This window comes from Erinaceus europaeus, chromosome X (genome assembly GCF_950295315.1).
Source record: "Erinaceus europaeus chromosome X, mEriEur2.1, whole genome shotgun sequence".
Classification (NCBI taxonomy): domain Eukaryota; kingdom Metazoa; phylum Chordata; class Mammalia; order Eulipotyphla; family Erinaceidae; genus Erinaceus; species Erinaceus europaeus.
Window position 1 is genome coordinate 91,383,849 of NC_080185.1, and position 13,926 is coordinate 91,397,774.

General features: G+C 39.6%; 1 protein-coding gene and 1 non-coding gene across 4 annotated transcripts in view; one reads left to right on the top strand and one right to left on the bottom strand.

The window, feature by feature from the left end:
• SLC9A7 (solute carrier family 9 member A7) overlaps positions 1-13,926 on the top strand; it is a 165,957-nt gene that overhangs the window by 65,094 nt on the left and 86,937 nt on the right. For all 3 annotated transcript variants that reach the window (XM_060182488.1, XM_060182489.1, XM_060182490.1), the window contains exons 2-3: positions 8,507-8,706; positions 12,142-12,219. In XM_060182488.1, coding sequence (XP_060038471.1) covers positions 8,507-8,706; positions 12,142-12,219 — 278 coding nt within the window. The remainder of the gene's footprint in view (positions 1-8,506; positions 8,707-12,141; positions 12,220-13,926) is intronic.
• On the bottom strand, positions 8,785-8,847 carry LOC132536038 (U7 small nuclear RNA). The gene has a single exon (XR_009547730.1). It is a non-coding gene; the product is annotated as a U7 small nuclear RNA (small nuclear RNA).

Sequence of the window (13,926 nt, forward strand, 5' to 3'; positions counted from 1 at the left end):
GAGATATCAGATGCAGAGGAACAAGAATTTTCATACATTGTTTGAGGTGTGGTTGTCATAAAAGGGTATAATAAGCCTGGGAAATGTTTTGGTGGTCTCTTAAAAGTTAAGCGTCACAAAATAAACACATAAGTGTATAAAATACACAAAAGAAAAACATAGGTGAAGTACTTCAGGACCTGAACATTAAATGTGTCTTCAGAAACTCAACCCCATGGGCAAGGGAAACTAAAGAAAAAATAGACATATGGGACTATATCAGATTAAAAAGCTACACACTGAAAGAAATTCCTGCAAAGATTTCAAAAAAAAAGAAGAAAAGAAAGCAGCCTAACAACTGGAGAAGATATTTACACATCACACATCTGACAAGGGATTGATATCCAGAATGTGTAAAGCAACCACACAGCTCAACAATAAAAAAAAAACTACTAAAAAAGTGGGTAAAAGATATGAATAGAAAGTTCTCTAAAGAAGACTTTCAGATGACCCACAGACATATGGAAGGAAGAAGTGTTCCCCATCACTTACCATTAGAAAGTGAAAACGAATGTCACAATGAGATACCACATTAGACCTGTGAGAATGACCTATATCTACAAAACAGGAAATGACAAGTGATGGCAAGGAATTGGAGATAAAAAGGTCTCTGGTACACTGTCGGTGGGAGTGCCCATTGGTGCAGCCTGTATGGAAAACAGTAATGCAGTGTCTTAGAATAGTACGCAGAATTACCTTGTGACACAGCAGTTCCACTAGAAAAATGAAAATGTATGTCCGTGCAGAGTTGCATGTGACTATTTATGGAAGCACTGTTCACACTAATAAAAAAGTGGAAGCAACCCAAATTTTCATGTTCTGATGAATGGACAAGCAAAATATGATATATTCATAACATGGAATGCTATTAGACAGTACAAAACACCGAGGTACTGATAACTTCCTTTAGCTTGTTTCAATATTGATAATATTATGCTGAGTGAAAAAAGGTAGACATAAGGAACTATGTATTATAGGATTCCATTTATATGAAAGATCCAGAAAGGGCAAGCCTATAAGACTGAAAGTAGATCAGGAGGGAATAGGTAACAAAGAATTAGTGCAAATGGAAATGCTCTAAGATTAGATCATAGTGACAGTTGCACAACTCTGGAAATATACTAGAAACCGTTGATCAGCATACTTGAGTGAATTTTCTAGTATGTAAGTTGAACCTCAATAAAGTCATCTTAAAGTGGCCTGGGAGGTGGCACAGTGGATAAAGCATTGGACTCTTAAGCCTGAGGTCCCGAGCTCAGTCCCCAGCAGCACATCTACGAGAGTGATGTCTGGTTCTTTCTCTCTCTCCTCCTATTTTTCTCATTGACAAATAAATAAAATAGATATTTTTAAAAAATAAGCAGTGGGGGATTTGGGCAGTAGTGCAGTGGGTTAAGCACAGGTGGTACAAAACTCAGGGGTCCAGCATAAGGATCCCAGTTCGAGTCCCTGTCTCCCCACCTGCAGGGGAGTCACTTCACAAGCAGTGAAGCAGGTCTGCAGGTGTCTATCCTTCTCTCCCCTTTTCTGTATTCCCCATTCTCTCTCCATTTCTCTCTGTCCTATCCAACAACAGTGACATAAGTAACAACAAGGATAATAACTACAACAATAAAAAAGCAAGGGCAACAAAAGGGAATAAATAAATATTAAAAAAGAAAAAAAAACAGTGAAACTGTACCCCTAGAAAAAACAAGTCTTGTAAATCAGCATCTTCTCAATAGAGTCGTTAAAAAAAACACACTAGGCAATGCAATATCTGTGAAACTAATATATCAATGTATAACACAGCTGTATAAAGAGCAGAGTAAATAGAAAAAGACATTAAAATGGCTGTAGCATTCTTTCTCAAGACCAGTCATGTAAATTTAGGCCCCCAAACCTAAAAGTCATTGTCATTGCTGGAACTCATTGTGTGCTTTTTGTTCACTGAATTGCAGAAATACTATTTTCAATTATCGTGTAGCTGAATGTGAAATGGGATGCTTTCCCTCCCCTTCATAGTTCCATATGAAGCTTTAGAACTCAGAGCAGCCTCTATAATATTGTAGACAACTCCAGATCCAACTGGTGAACATGTACTCCCAGAAGCTCCTGTAAGGGGGGAAGGGAGGCCTCACTAGAGAACATTGCACACACGCACCTGTTCCCCCACATTATTTAGAAACATCTAATATTGCAACAGGTGAAGGATTGTCTAGAATTACATGTAAGAGTTTCCAGTTGTTCAGTTGGCTTCCCAACAACTTCAGTCATAAAAGCAGAAACCGGCACGAGATTAATGGGGACTGATTTCTTGAACAGTCTCATGAGATTTTCATTTGAACTACACTTTGTCGATAATTAAATTCCTCATACCACCCATTATTGACTGGACACTTTAATACATTAACTACACATATGTGTTTTATTTTTATTTTTTGCTTGCAAAGTAGAAAAGTTAGCAGTTGTATACCAACAGCACAATGTTTTAATATGGCTATCAACAGAGTATTTTTTTGTGCTCACTGCTTGAAAAATTCTTGATTTTTCAATTGAAAAAAATCTCAAATTTTCATACCTTTAGATTTTATCTTATTTTAAGGCACATGAAATGTGAAAGGGTTCCCTCCTGCACTGCTGGTGGGAATGTCAAATGGTCCAAACCCTGTGGAGAGCAGTCTGGAGAACTCTCAGAAGGTTAGAAATGAACCTTCCCTATGATCCTGCAATTCTTCTTCTGGGGATATATCCTAAGGAAGCCAACACACCCATTCAAGAAGATTTGTGTACACATATATTCTTAGCAGCACAATTTGTATTAGCCAAAACCTGGAAGCAACCCAGGTGTCCAACAACAGATGAGTGGCTGAGCAAATTGTGGTCTATATACACAATAGAATACTACTCAGCTATTAAAAATGGTGACTTCACTGTTTTCAGTCCATCTTGGATCGAGCTTGAAGAAATCATGTTAAGTGAAAGAAGTCAGAAACAGAAGGATGAATATGGAATGATCTCACTCTCAAGCAGAAGTTGAAAAACAAGATCAGAAGAGAAAACACAAGTAGAACCTGAACTGGAATTGGTGTATTGCACCAAAGTAAAAGACTCTGGGGTGGGGGGTGGAGAATACAGGTCCAAAAACGATGACAGACGACCTAGTGGGGGTTGTATTGTTATATGGAAAACTGGGAAATGTTATGCATGTGAAAACTATTGTATTTACTGTTGAATGTAAAACATTAATTCCCCAATAAAGAAACTAAAATAAATAAATAAATAAATAAAAAGTTAAAAAAAAGAAATAAAAAAAATGTGAAAGAGTTCCAAAGTTGGTCTCTGTTGATTTCTGTAAAGTTCTTTCTCCACATGAATCTCTTATCTGTGGAACTACTGAATCTCTCTTCTTCAACTGACATTTTATGTGCTTGATTTTTTGACTCACACATGTGATAGGCTATTTCTTTTTTGCAATCTGGAACACTGCTATTGATCCAGTAAATGTATTAATGGCCTCTGTTGTTCGTCATCATTTTTATGAATATCGAACCTCCTTGCCAGCAGGGTTAACAATCTGAGACTTGGTGCCTGCATGACTCCATCATTTTTTTCTTTTTGATAGAGGGAGAGACAGAGAACTATAGGGAGGGAGGGAGGGAGGCAGAGAGGGAAGAAGGGGGGAGAGAGAAACATAACAGCACCATTCCACCACTTATACATACACACACACACACACACACACACACACACACACACACACACACACACACACACACACGTTCCTATGTGGTTGTCAGGGGCTCAAACTGGCCCTCAAACTGAAGTGTATAGTAATGTGTGTGCTCAACTAAGCAGTCTACCACCAAATGCCCTGAATACTGAAATTTTAAGATATATTAATGTCATGTTTTAATTCCTTTTAGGTATGATCTCTTTATAGTTCCCTATCAGAGGGCATTTTCCAGATCTAAAGATGAAAATATGCCATTCCTGTTTTCTCCAAGTCATTATGAATGTTCCACCAAAATATCCCTCTATAGTTGATGTATCATTTTCATTCTTGAAGTGGAAAACATGAAATGTGAACTTAATGCCACAGCAATGATTCTTTCCCTTTGCCATGCATGACAGTGAGAATAAAATTGCATGGAAAATGTCTGAGGAGCCACTCAACCCATTGCTTGGTATATATTTGGCCAAAGTATCAAAAGGATGTTAAACATGTGTCCTTTCTGTGGTGTTTTATGTTACCTTAAGGAGGCAACAGCATCACCTTCACTGTCTCCCTTCCACCTTTAATATGGGCACATTTGGTTCAAGTTGGAGGAGAAAGGTTTTATAAGTAAATGAAAGTATCATTTGTCATCTAAAAATATTTCTACCTGTACTGGTGATCATTGCTGTGAGAGAGTGAGAGGACATTTTTTTTTGTGAGTGGGTAATTTTTTTCCCATTTTTTGTTGTTATTGTTTCATTATTGTATTGTTGTTGCTGGTTGTTGTTGTTGGACAGGACAGAGAGAAATGGAGAGAGGAGGGGAAGACAGAGCGGGGGAGAGAAAGACAGACACCTGCAGACTTGCTTCACCGCTTGTGAGGTGAAGCCAGGGAGCCAGGGGTTTGTACCAGGATCCTTGTGCTGGTTCCTGCGCTTCACGCTATGTGCGCTTAACCCAGTGTGCTACTTCCCAGCTCCCGCGAGTGGGTAGCTTGTCTAAAATATAAACTCCACGTAAGGAAAAGTTTCTTCTGTTTCCCTCAATACTCACTTTAGACTACCATGACCCCATACAAAGCAAGTTTCCAGCACTCGTGTGAATACTGTTTGTTCTACCACTGAACTCCGGGCTAAGGATTCAGTCCCACAAGACTGCCGTCCTCTTGACTTTAGAGGCCAGTCACTAGTCCAGTGAGATACCTATGCTTCTAACTGGTTCCCATGATCCCCTCCTTGGATTTGATCATTTGCTAGTATGACATAAGGAATTTGAGGATGACAGTTGACTTATTATGTTAATGATTTACTATGAAAGAATACATCTAAGTAAAAGCCTTCTAGGTTGGATACATAAGACAAAGTATATGGGAGGAGGTACAATACCTCCTTGCCCTCTCCATGTACAACTTGTCTGGTTCCAGCTAGGCCTCCAGGCTTTGTGACCACCATCTTGTACCTGACACCCACTACCTGAGCCATCTTTGTAGATAATCAAACATAGTGGGGAAGGCAGTGAAATTTGTCTCTACTGGTGAACCAGGACAACAGCTCAAAGAAAACTCCAAATTAAACAGAACTATATAAACCTCCTGATAAAGATCTTGAAGCTAGTATGCTAGAGATGTTCACTGAATTGGGGAGAATTATGGAGGACCACAAAAAAACTCAGAGAAATAATGAAGAAATCTATGGATAAATGCATAATAGCTCTCAGAGGAATGAAGAGTAAAGTTACAAAGCTAAACAAAAAACAAGCAAGCAAGAAAACTAATAATAATAATAATAATAATAATAATAATAATAATAATAAAACAGCAGAGAAAACCTACAAGAAGACAGATACCAAAGACCAAAGTGGGGATTAAGAAGTTGTGGTAAAAGAAGCCACACACATCCCCACATCCCCCGCCCCTCCCCCCAAAAGATAGCAAACAAAAAAAAACACACTAGAAACTAATGAGAATTATGGAACTGCATCAAAAACACTATTTAAAATACAGGGGTATAATGGGGGGAAGAAGAGAGAGAGAAAGAGAACTAAAATTCCTTAAATTCATGAAGAGGAGGAATTCTCAAATTCAGGAGACTCAAAGGGCTCCCAGAAAAATGAGTAGAGGAGTAGAGAATCCAAATGTAAGTGCCCCAAGGCACATAATAGTTAAAATAGCAAATATCAAAGACAAAGAGATACTTCTGAAAGTTGCTAGAGAAAAGCAGAGTCACCAATAAATGAGCTCCCGTAAGACTGTCACTCGATTTCTCAGCAAAAACTCTGAAACCCAGGAAGGACTGACAGGATATGTTCAAAATTCTGAATCGAAAAAGTCCTCCATCCAAGAATATTTTATCCTGCTGAGGTGTCAATCAGGCTTGAAGGAGGCGCAAAGAATTTTTCAGATAAGCAACAACTGAAGGGATTCATCATCACTGAACTGGACTTCCAAGAGATACTAAAGTGACTCACATGAAATGAAAATGTAGAATGTTGGGGGGCCAGGCAGTAGCGCGGCAGGTTAAGCTCACATGGCATGAAGCGCAAGGACCAACATAAGGATCCCGGTTCGAGCCCCCAGCTCCCTATCTGCAGGGGAGTTGCTTCACAAGTGGTGAAGCAAGTCTGTAGGTGTCTTTCTCTCCCCCCCATCTTCCCCTCTTCTCTCCATTTCTCTCTGTCCTATCCAGCAATAACAACAGCAACAAAATAGAAAAAAATGGCCTCCAGGAGTAGTGGATTCGTAGTACAGATACAACCCCAGCAATAACCCTGGAAGCAAAAAACAAAAAAAACAAACAAACAAAAAAAACACCCTGCATTGTTCTAGATTTTTTACTATTATTTGTTTTTCAACAATGTCTTTTGAATAATTTTGTGTTTTCGTAATAAGAAATATAGAACAGAGGTGGGGAAATAGCACACATTTCCTATTTTCAGTCCTTGTAGTACCATAAGCCAGAGGTGAGCAGTGCTCTAGTAAAAAAAAAAATTAGATAGAAAAGAAACAGAACATTACGTAGAGATACAGTAGACCTTGCTCTCATTCTTATGTTGGTAAAATGAGATGGCAGGGCATTTTGTCATTTGATCTTTTCATATTTCTAAGAGGAAAAAGTCTGAATATAGACATCTGAAATTTTTCCCCTATGAGAATTCTAAGAAATATCTGCTAGTGGCTATTTTTTTTTTTTTTTGGTACACAATTCAGTCATTTCTACCTGAGGAGTTTGACTCATGTCCAGAACCAGGGGAGAAACATGTTTTCCTTACCATAAAATTCAACTCAATGCTTCCACCTGGTTTTTATGGTTGTTTTTCCTAATAAGAAACTTCTTCTAAGGAATTCCATCCTAAGGATGAGATGAGTCTTAAAAACCAGAATTGTAAGAAATATCTGCTAGTGGCTATTTTTTTTTTTTTTGGTATACATTTCACTCATTTCTACTTGAGGAGTGTGACTCATGTCCAGAACCAGGGGAGAAATATGTTTTCCTTACCACAAAATTCAACTCAATCTTTACACCTGTTTTTTCTGGTTCTTTTTCCTAATAGGAAACTTCTCCTAAGTTAGGAATTCCATCCTAAGGATGAGATGAGTCTTAAAAGCCAGACCTTCCACCTTCTGCACCCCATAATGACCCTGGGTCCATACTCCTAGAGGGTTAAAGAATAGGAAAGCTATCAGGGGAGGGGAGGGGATACGGAATTCTGGTGGTGGGAATTGTACCTCTCTTATCCTATGGTCTTGTCAGTGTTTCCATTTTATAAATAAAAATTAAAAAAAAAAACCTTGCAGCTAAGTATCTTGATTTTTTTTTTTTTGTAGCCACAGACCCTACTCATGATTATAAAACATTGCACTATGGTGTTTAGCTCCCACAGGGATGTGATTATTTTCTCTGTGACACCCAGTGCTTGAAATGACCCAAGCAAAAATACTCGCCCCCCCCCCCTTTTTTCCCCTCCTGCCTTCCACTGCTACTTGGCAAAGCAAATTGCATTTGTAGCCACTAGAAATTCTCTTATCTTTGTGGGCAAATGGCAGCAGGACTGGCTTGAGGGCTGTTACTGGTTCAAATCAGAGAACTCAGCAGCTTTGCTTTGTGTTTTCCTTGCAGGAAAGAAAAAAAAATGCTTCATATCTCCCACCACTCAAAGCTTGAGAAAGACATGATCAGTTGTTAAAAGTTCTGAGTGCCAGGGACCAGGTGGTAGCTCACCGGGTAAAGTGCACATAGTGTAAAGTGCTCCGACCAGCTCTAAGATCCTGGTTTGAGCCCCTGGCTCCCCACCTGCAAAGGGGTCACTACGCAAGTGGTGAAGCAGGTCTGCAGGTGTCTATCTTTCTCTCCCCCCTCTGTCTTCCCCTTCTCTCTCAATTTCTCTCTGTCTTATCGAACAACAACAAAAAACAAGAACAATGGAAAAAAGGTGGCCTCCAGGAGCAGTAGATTCGTGGTGCAGGCCCTGATCCCCAGCAATAACCCCACAGGCAAAAAACAGAACAAAACAAAATCTGAGTGCCGTAATAGTCACCAAATGTACTGTTCTGCCTTGTCTCCCTGGTGACTGGAGGATTTAAAGCAGAATCATTAGGACGATAACCCTTCTGAAAGACAGTGCAGTTGCTCCTGAGGTACACACCCTATTATACCTGCTCCCTACAATTACTTCTGAGTTTCCTAGCTATTGTGCATCAACCCTGCTATGATTTCCATGCTCTCTCTGACCTTCCACTGACCTGATATTTTCTTCTACTCTTTTTTTTTCCAGGGCTCATTGTTGGGGTAATCCTGAGGTATGGCACCCCTGCCACCAGTGGCCACGACAAGGCTCTCAGCTGCACTCAGGAAGACAGGGTCTTCAGCACGTTATTAGTGAATGTCAGTGGGAAATTCTTCGAGTATACCTTGAAAGGAGAAATCAGCCCTGGCAAGCTCAACAGTGTAGAACAGAATGACATGCTGAGGAAGGTGAGCAGGGGACACTTGGTCATGCCGTCCTGACATGGATTTTGATTTTCTTTTTCTTTCTTTCTTTTTTTTTGGGGGGGGGGTGCTTCCGGTAGAGACCGGAAGACCTGCTAGACAAATTCTAAAAGAGCTGTAACACTGGATTTTGATTGTCCATGTCCTCCTTGATTTTGCTGAGAGCAATCTCTTCAAACTGCTGGCACAGCAGCCACTTTTCTGGTTCTCGCTTTGACTGGGAGGTTTGGGAGTTCTGCTGAGGAGCAAAAGGAGCCCAGTTTGAACTTGAATCTCACAGCTTTGATCCATTACATGGTCAGTAGCTGGTGTGGGATGCTGATTGTGCAGTGGGCTTGCACATCCCTACACAGCTTATCCCCTAACCCCATTTCTTTACTATGTCCCTTGCTATGATTCAGGAATGGGTGAGTGGTGTTTGTTAAGATTGGTTTGCATTTTCAGCTTACTGGTTTGGTACTCAGGAGTGTAATTTTCACTTCTTCATGGTTCTGTTGCCCTATTCCACAAATATTAATCAAGTACCTACTCGGTGATTGATGCCCAAGGCCTACTGAATTTTTCAAGCAGGAATGTCTTCTTGTCCTATTATTGAAGTTTAAACACTTTTTTTTTTAATTTGATGTTGTAGGTTGCTAAAACACTCCACATGAAACAGGATTATGTGTCTCCTCACTTGACTGCCAGACTAAACAAGAGAGCTGTATTTATCCACATACATTTTATTACTACTTTGCAGACTCAGAGTCCACTATTCTCAGAGTCTACCCTAATCCTTAAAGACAATTGTCAGTCTAAAACACTATATGTGACTACCTTCTCTGTGTCTGTATCTAATGGACATTCTAATTAGTTACATATATATATATAGCCTCCAGGGTTATTGCCGGGGCTCGGTGCCTGCACCATGAATCCACTGCTCCTGGAGGCCATTTTTCCCCCTTTTGTTACCCTGGCTGTTTTACCATTGTTGTGGTTATTATTGTTGTTATTGATGTCATTGTTGTATGATAGGACAGAGAGAAATGGAGAGAGGAGGGGAAGACAGAGAGGGAGAGAGAAAGATAGACACCTGTAGACCTGCTTCACCCGCCTGTGAAGCAACTCCCCTGCAGGTGGGGAGCCGGGGGCTCGAACTGGGATCCTTCCTCCGGTCCTTGTGCTTTGTGCCACGTTTGCTTAACCCACTGTGCTACCGCCCGACCCCCTTTTTTAATATTTCTTATTTATTTTTAAAATTTTATTGCTGCCAGAATTATTGCTGAGGCTCGGTGTCTGCAAGACAAATCCACTACTCCTAGTAGTCATTTTTCTTTTGTTGATAGAAATAGAGACAGAGAAATTGAGATGGAAAGGGGAAGTAGAGAGGGAAAGTGACACCTGAAGCACTGATTCATCATTTATGAAGCTTCTGCCCTACAGGTGGGGCCAAGGACTTGAATCTGGGTCTTTGCACATGGTAATGTGTGTGCTTTACTGGGTGGGTCGCTGCCCAACTCCCCCACCCCTCCAGTTAGCTTTTTTTGTTCATAACTCTCTATAAGAAAACATGACAATTCCATACCCATCTATAAAGCTAAATACAGTTGAAAAATATACCCAGTGCTATTTTGAAATGACCACTTGAGTCCTTTGTACTGAATAGGGAAGGGGACAAAAAAAGAGAGAGAGATCCCAACCCATATTCATCTTTTAGGCTATAATAGAAGAGGGAGAACTGACTTTTGCTTTGTTATATTTTGAAAAATGTTCGTTCAGCTACCCTGTGTTTAAACTTTTGTCACACAAAGCAGAGGCAGGAGAACAAACTAGGTCGAGATTATTGTTGAGAGAAGTTCTAGGCATGTTCAGGCAGCTTGATTGATGCAAAGAATTTTGGAATGGAGGGCATCAGGAAACCACCCTGATGGCTATATACTGTTGGGCTTGGTGACTCCAAGCATATGTCATATTCTTTAGCCTAGGTGCCTTCATCTGAGTAGCTTTTGTCCAATACACCTCCTCATTCTGACAACTCTTGTGTATCACAGGCCAATCTTCTTTTCAGCAGGAAGGCAGAATAAAATAAAGCTGGAAAGAGCCATCTTGCTTTTAGTTAGGGGGATTAACATGCTCAATTTCTGAAGAGAAGCACTAACATGTAATAATCAGAATGAAGATTTAAACCAGTTAATTGAAATAGTTAATCTACCAACATGAAAAAAAAAGCCTTTAATAGGTTGAAAGGTTCACAGAATGCTTTATTCTTTTTTTAAAATAAATTTTATTTTTTATATTCATTTATTTGTTTCCTTTTGTTGCCCTTGTTTTTTTATTGTTGTAGTTATTGTTGTTATTGATGTCATTATTGTTGGATAGGACAGAGAGAAATGGAGAGAGGGGGAAGACAGAGAGGGGGGAGAGAAAGAGACACCTGCAGACCTGCTTCACCGCCTGTGAAGTGACTCCCCTGTAGGTGGGGAGCTGGGGGCTCGAACCGGGATCCTTAAGCCAGTCCTTGCGCTTTGTGCCACGTGCGCTTAACCTGGTGCGCTACCGCCCGACTCCCAGAATGCTTCATTCTTTTCTGGCTATGAGAAGACTTTGTCTAATGGTTTTGTCCAATAGCTTTCAGAGTGATTTTCCTGTGTCAGCCCTACAAGTAATTTCAGTCATCTTGGAACTGCTAAATTTCTAGGGACCAGGTGGTGGTGCACCTGGTTAAATGCACACATATGCACAAGGACCTGGGCTCAAGCTCCTGCTCCCCACCTGCAGGAGGAAAGCTTCACGAGTGGTAGAGAAGAGCTACAGGTGTCTCTCTGTCTCTTTCCCTCTCTATCTCCCCTTCCCTTCTCAATTTATGTCTCTGTCCAATAATAAATAAATAAAGATTTTTAAAAATGAAAAAAAAACATGCTAAATTTCTGCTGAGTTTCTAGAAGCCCCTAGCATCACTGGAGTATTTCATGTAGATCACATCACATGTCACAGAAGACTGCTCACTCAAAAAAAAAAGGCATATTCATCAGTATAATGTTTATAAATATGGGAGAATCCAGAAAATCAATGAAGAATCACACTCGCATCTTCTTTGCAGCTGAGACTTAAATTTGAAAAAAGATTAAAATGGTTTTATTTCTTATTTGATACCACTGACCAGAAACTTTCTCCAAGTTCTCAAAACTACATTCACCTGTTGCATCATAATATTGTCTAAAACACACACCAAGAACAAAACCAATGACGCGCCAGTTCATAGAGGAGCTGTGGCTCTCCTGTAATGAATCCATGACTTTACACATTTTTTTGGTATTTCCTTTAAATATTCCAACTTTAATCAGTGACTTAAATGGCAAGCATGTATTTGTGTTTGCGTGCATGTGTGTGTGTGTAATATGTATATGTGAGCAATTGGTCTTATTTTCTTTCCCTTTTCAGGTGACATTTGATCCAGAGGTGTTTTTCAACATTCTGTTGCCTCCAATTATTTTTCACGCTGGGTACAGTTTAAAGAAGGTAAGAGGTTTTTTTTTTTTTTTTTTTTTTACCAGTATTCCTTAAAGCAGGGGAAGCTCTACATTAATTCACCTACCTTGTGAATTCCTTGTTTGTTTGTTTGTTTCCTTCTCTGCAGTTATTGATTACTTTATCTTGCACCCAACTCATAGACTTGATCATCATCAGTGATTCATTTGTGTTTTAATATCTGCAGTGCCAGTATATTGCTGCTGGGAACTTAAGGTGATAACAGTCACTCTAGAAAAACAGACACCTAGTCTGTCATATGCACAACCCAGGTTTGAGCCCAGCCCCTATTGCACGGGGGTAACTTCAGTGCTAGGGTGTCTTTTACCTCTCTTTGTTTCTCTCTTTCCATCTCAAAAAGTTGCCTGTCGCAATGAAACCCTGGAAACAATGGCAGCAAAAAGATATGAGATTATCTTATCTGTCTGTCTACCTATCTATCTAATCTGTCTATCTTGTGTAAGTCCAGATGGCCTCACTGGTGATCTCTACTGAAGGAAGAATTGACGCCAGTCCTTTACAGACTTACTTAGAACACTGAGACGGGCACACTTTGCAGTTCTTTTGATGAGAGGATACCCACTCATCAGTTTGGTTCCTCCACTAAAGCAACTCTGTAGTTTTCAGACTTCTAAGCTATTTCTAGCCAACATAGATATAGTTTCAGTTTAGAGAGCATCTGATCTCTATACAAGGAACTTTACATATATTATCCATATTCTCTTTTTCCGGTTTTACATAGATTGTTTTCCCTCACCACAGAAACCCTGTAAGAATATAAGGGTGGTTTCAGACTCGTTTCCATTGTCCAGGTTTCTGACCCTTTGATGAAACTGAAGTCAGAATGACTCAGTGACATGTGAGTTTACAGAGATGATGCAGGACTGAGTCAGTGTTATGCCCTGTCTGACCCCAGTGTCCAGGGTTGTACCTCTGTGAAACAGTCCTTCTGGATTTAGGCCTTTTGTATAAGTAACCTTTTCCAATGATTACAGGCTTATCAAAGATAATCTGAATTTATATGTTAGCTACCAGTGTGTAATAGAATGATTTCAGGGATGTCATTCAATAGATGGTTTCATGAGTATGTATAATATTCTCCTTCTAAATAGAGAATTTAGGAACAAATTTTCAGAGCAAATGGGTGATGAATAATTTGGTATTTTAAATAATGAATCTGAAGGTCTAATCAAAGTCACAGTTGATTTAAAATGTTAGCTGCAGAAAAGCCAGTCTAATTGTTTGAAAAAAACACCCTGGTTTTTCCAGAGCTGCCTCTTTGCCAACTTCTTTTTCTCCAAAGAAAAACAAATAACAAGCATTGCTAGCTTCTAATTTGTTTTGGAAATGCTCGGCTTTCAAAGTATCAGCTGTTAATTTAGCCTATTTCCTTTTTAAATAGTCTTTAGAACTCAGATAGATGGTTCTCAGATGGTTGCTGCCTCTGATTAAACCTGCTGTCAATTAACTATGCAATAAATATCTCACCATTTAACATCAGGTGTGAAAACACATATCCAGGCCCTTTTGACTTCTATATCTATAGTGGTCACACAGATGTGTACTTTTATTTCTGACTTAGGAAAAATATCATTAAAATCAGGTTTGATTTTTGTGCTGCCCCTTGTAATTTACTTAAAGGGCATTGGCAGGGCAAGAAACATCAATAGAAAACTTCATATATATTTTTTTGGTCAA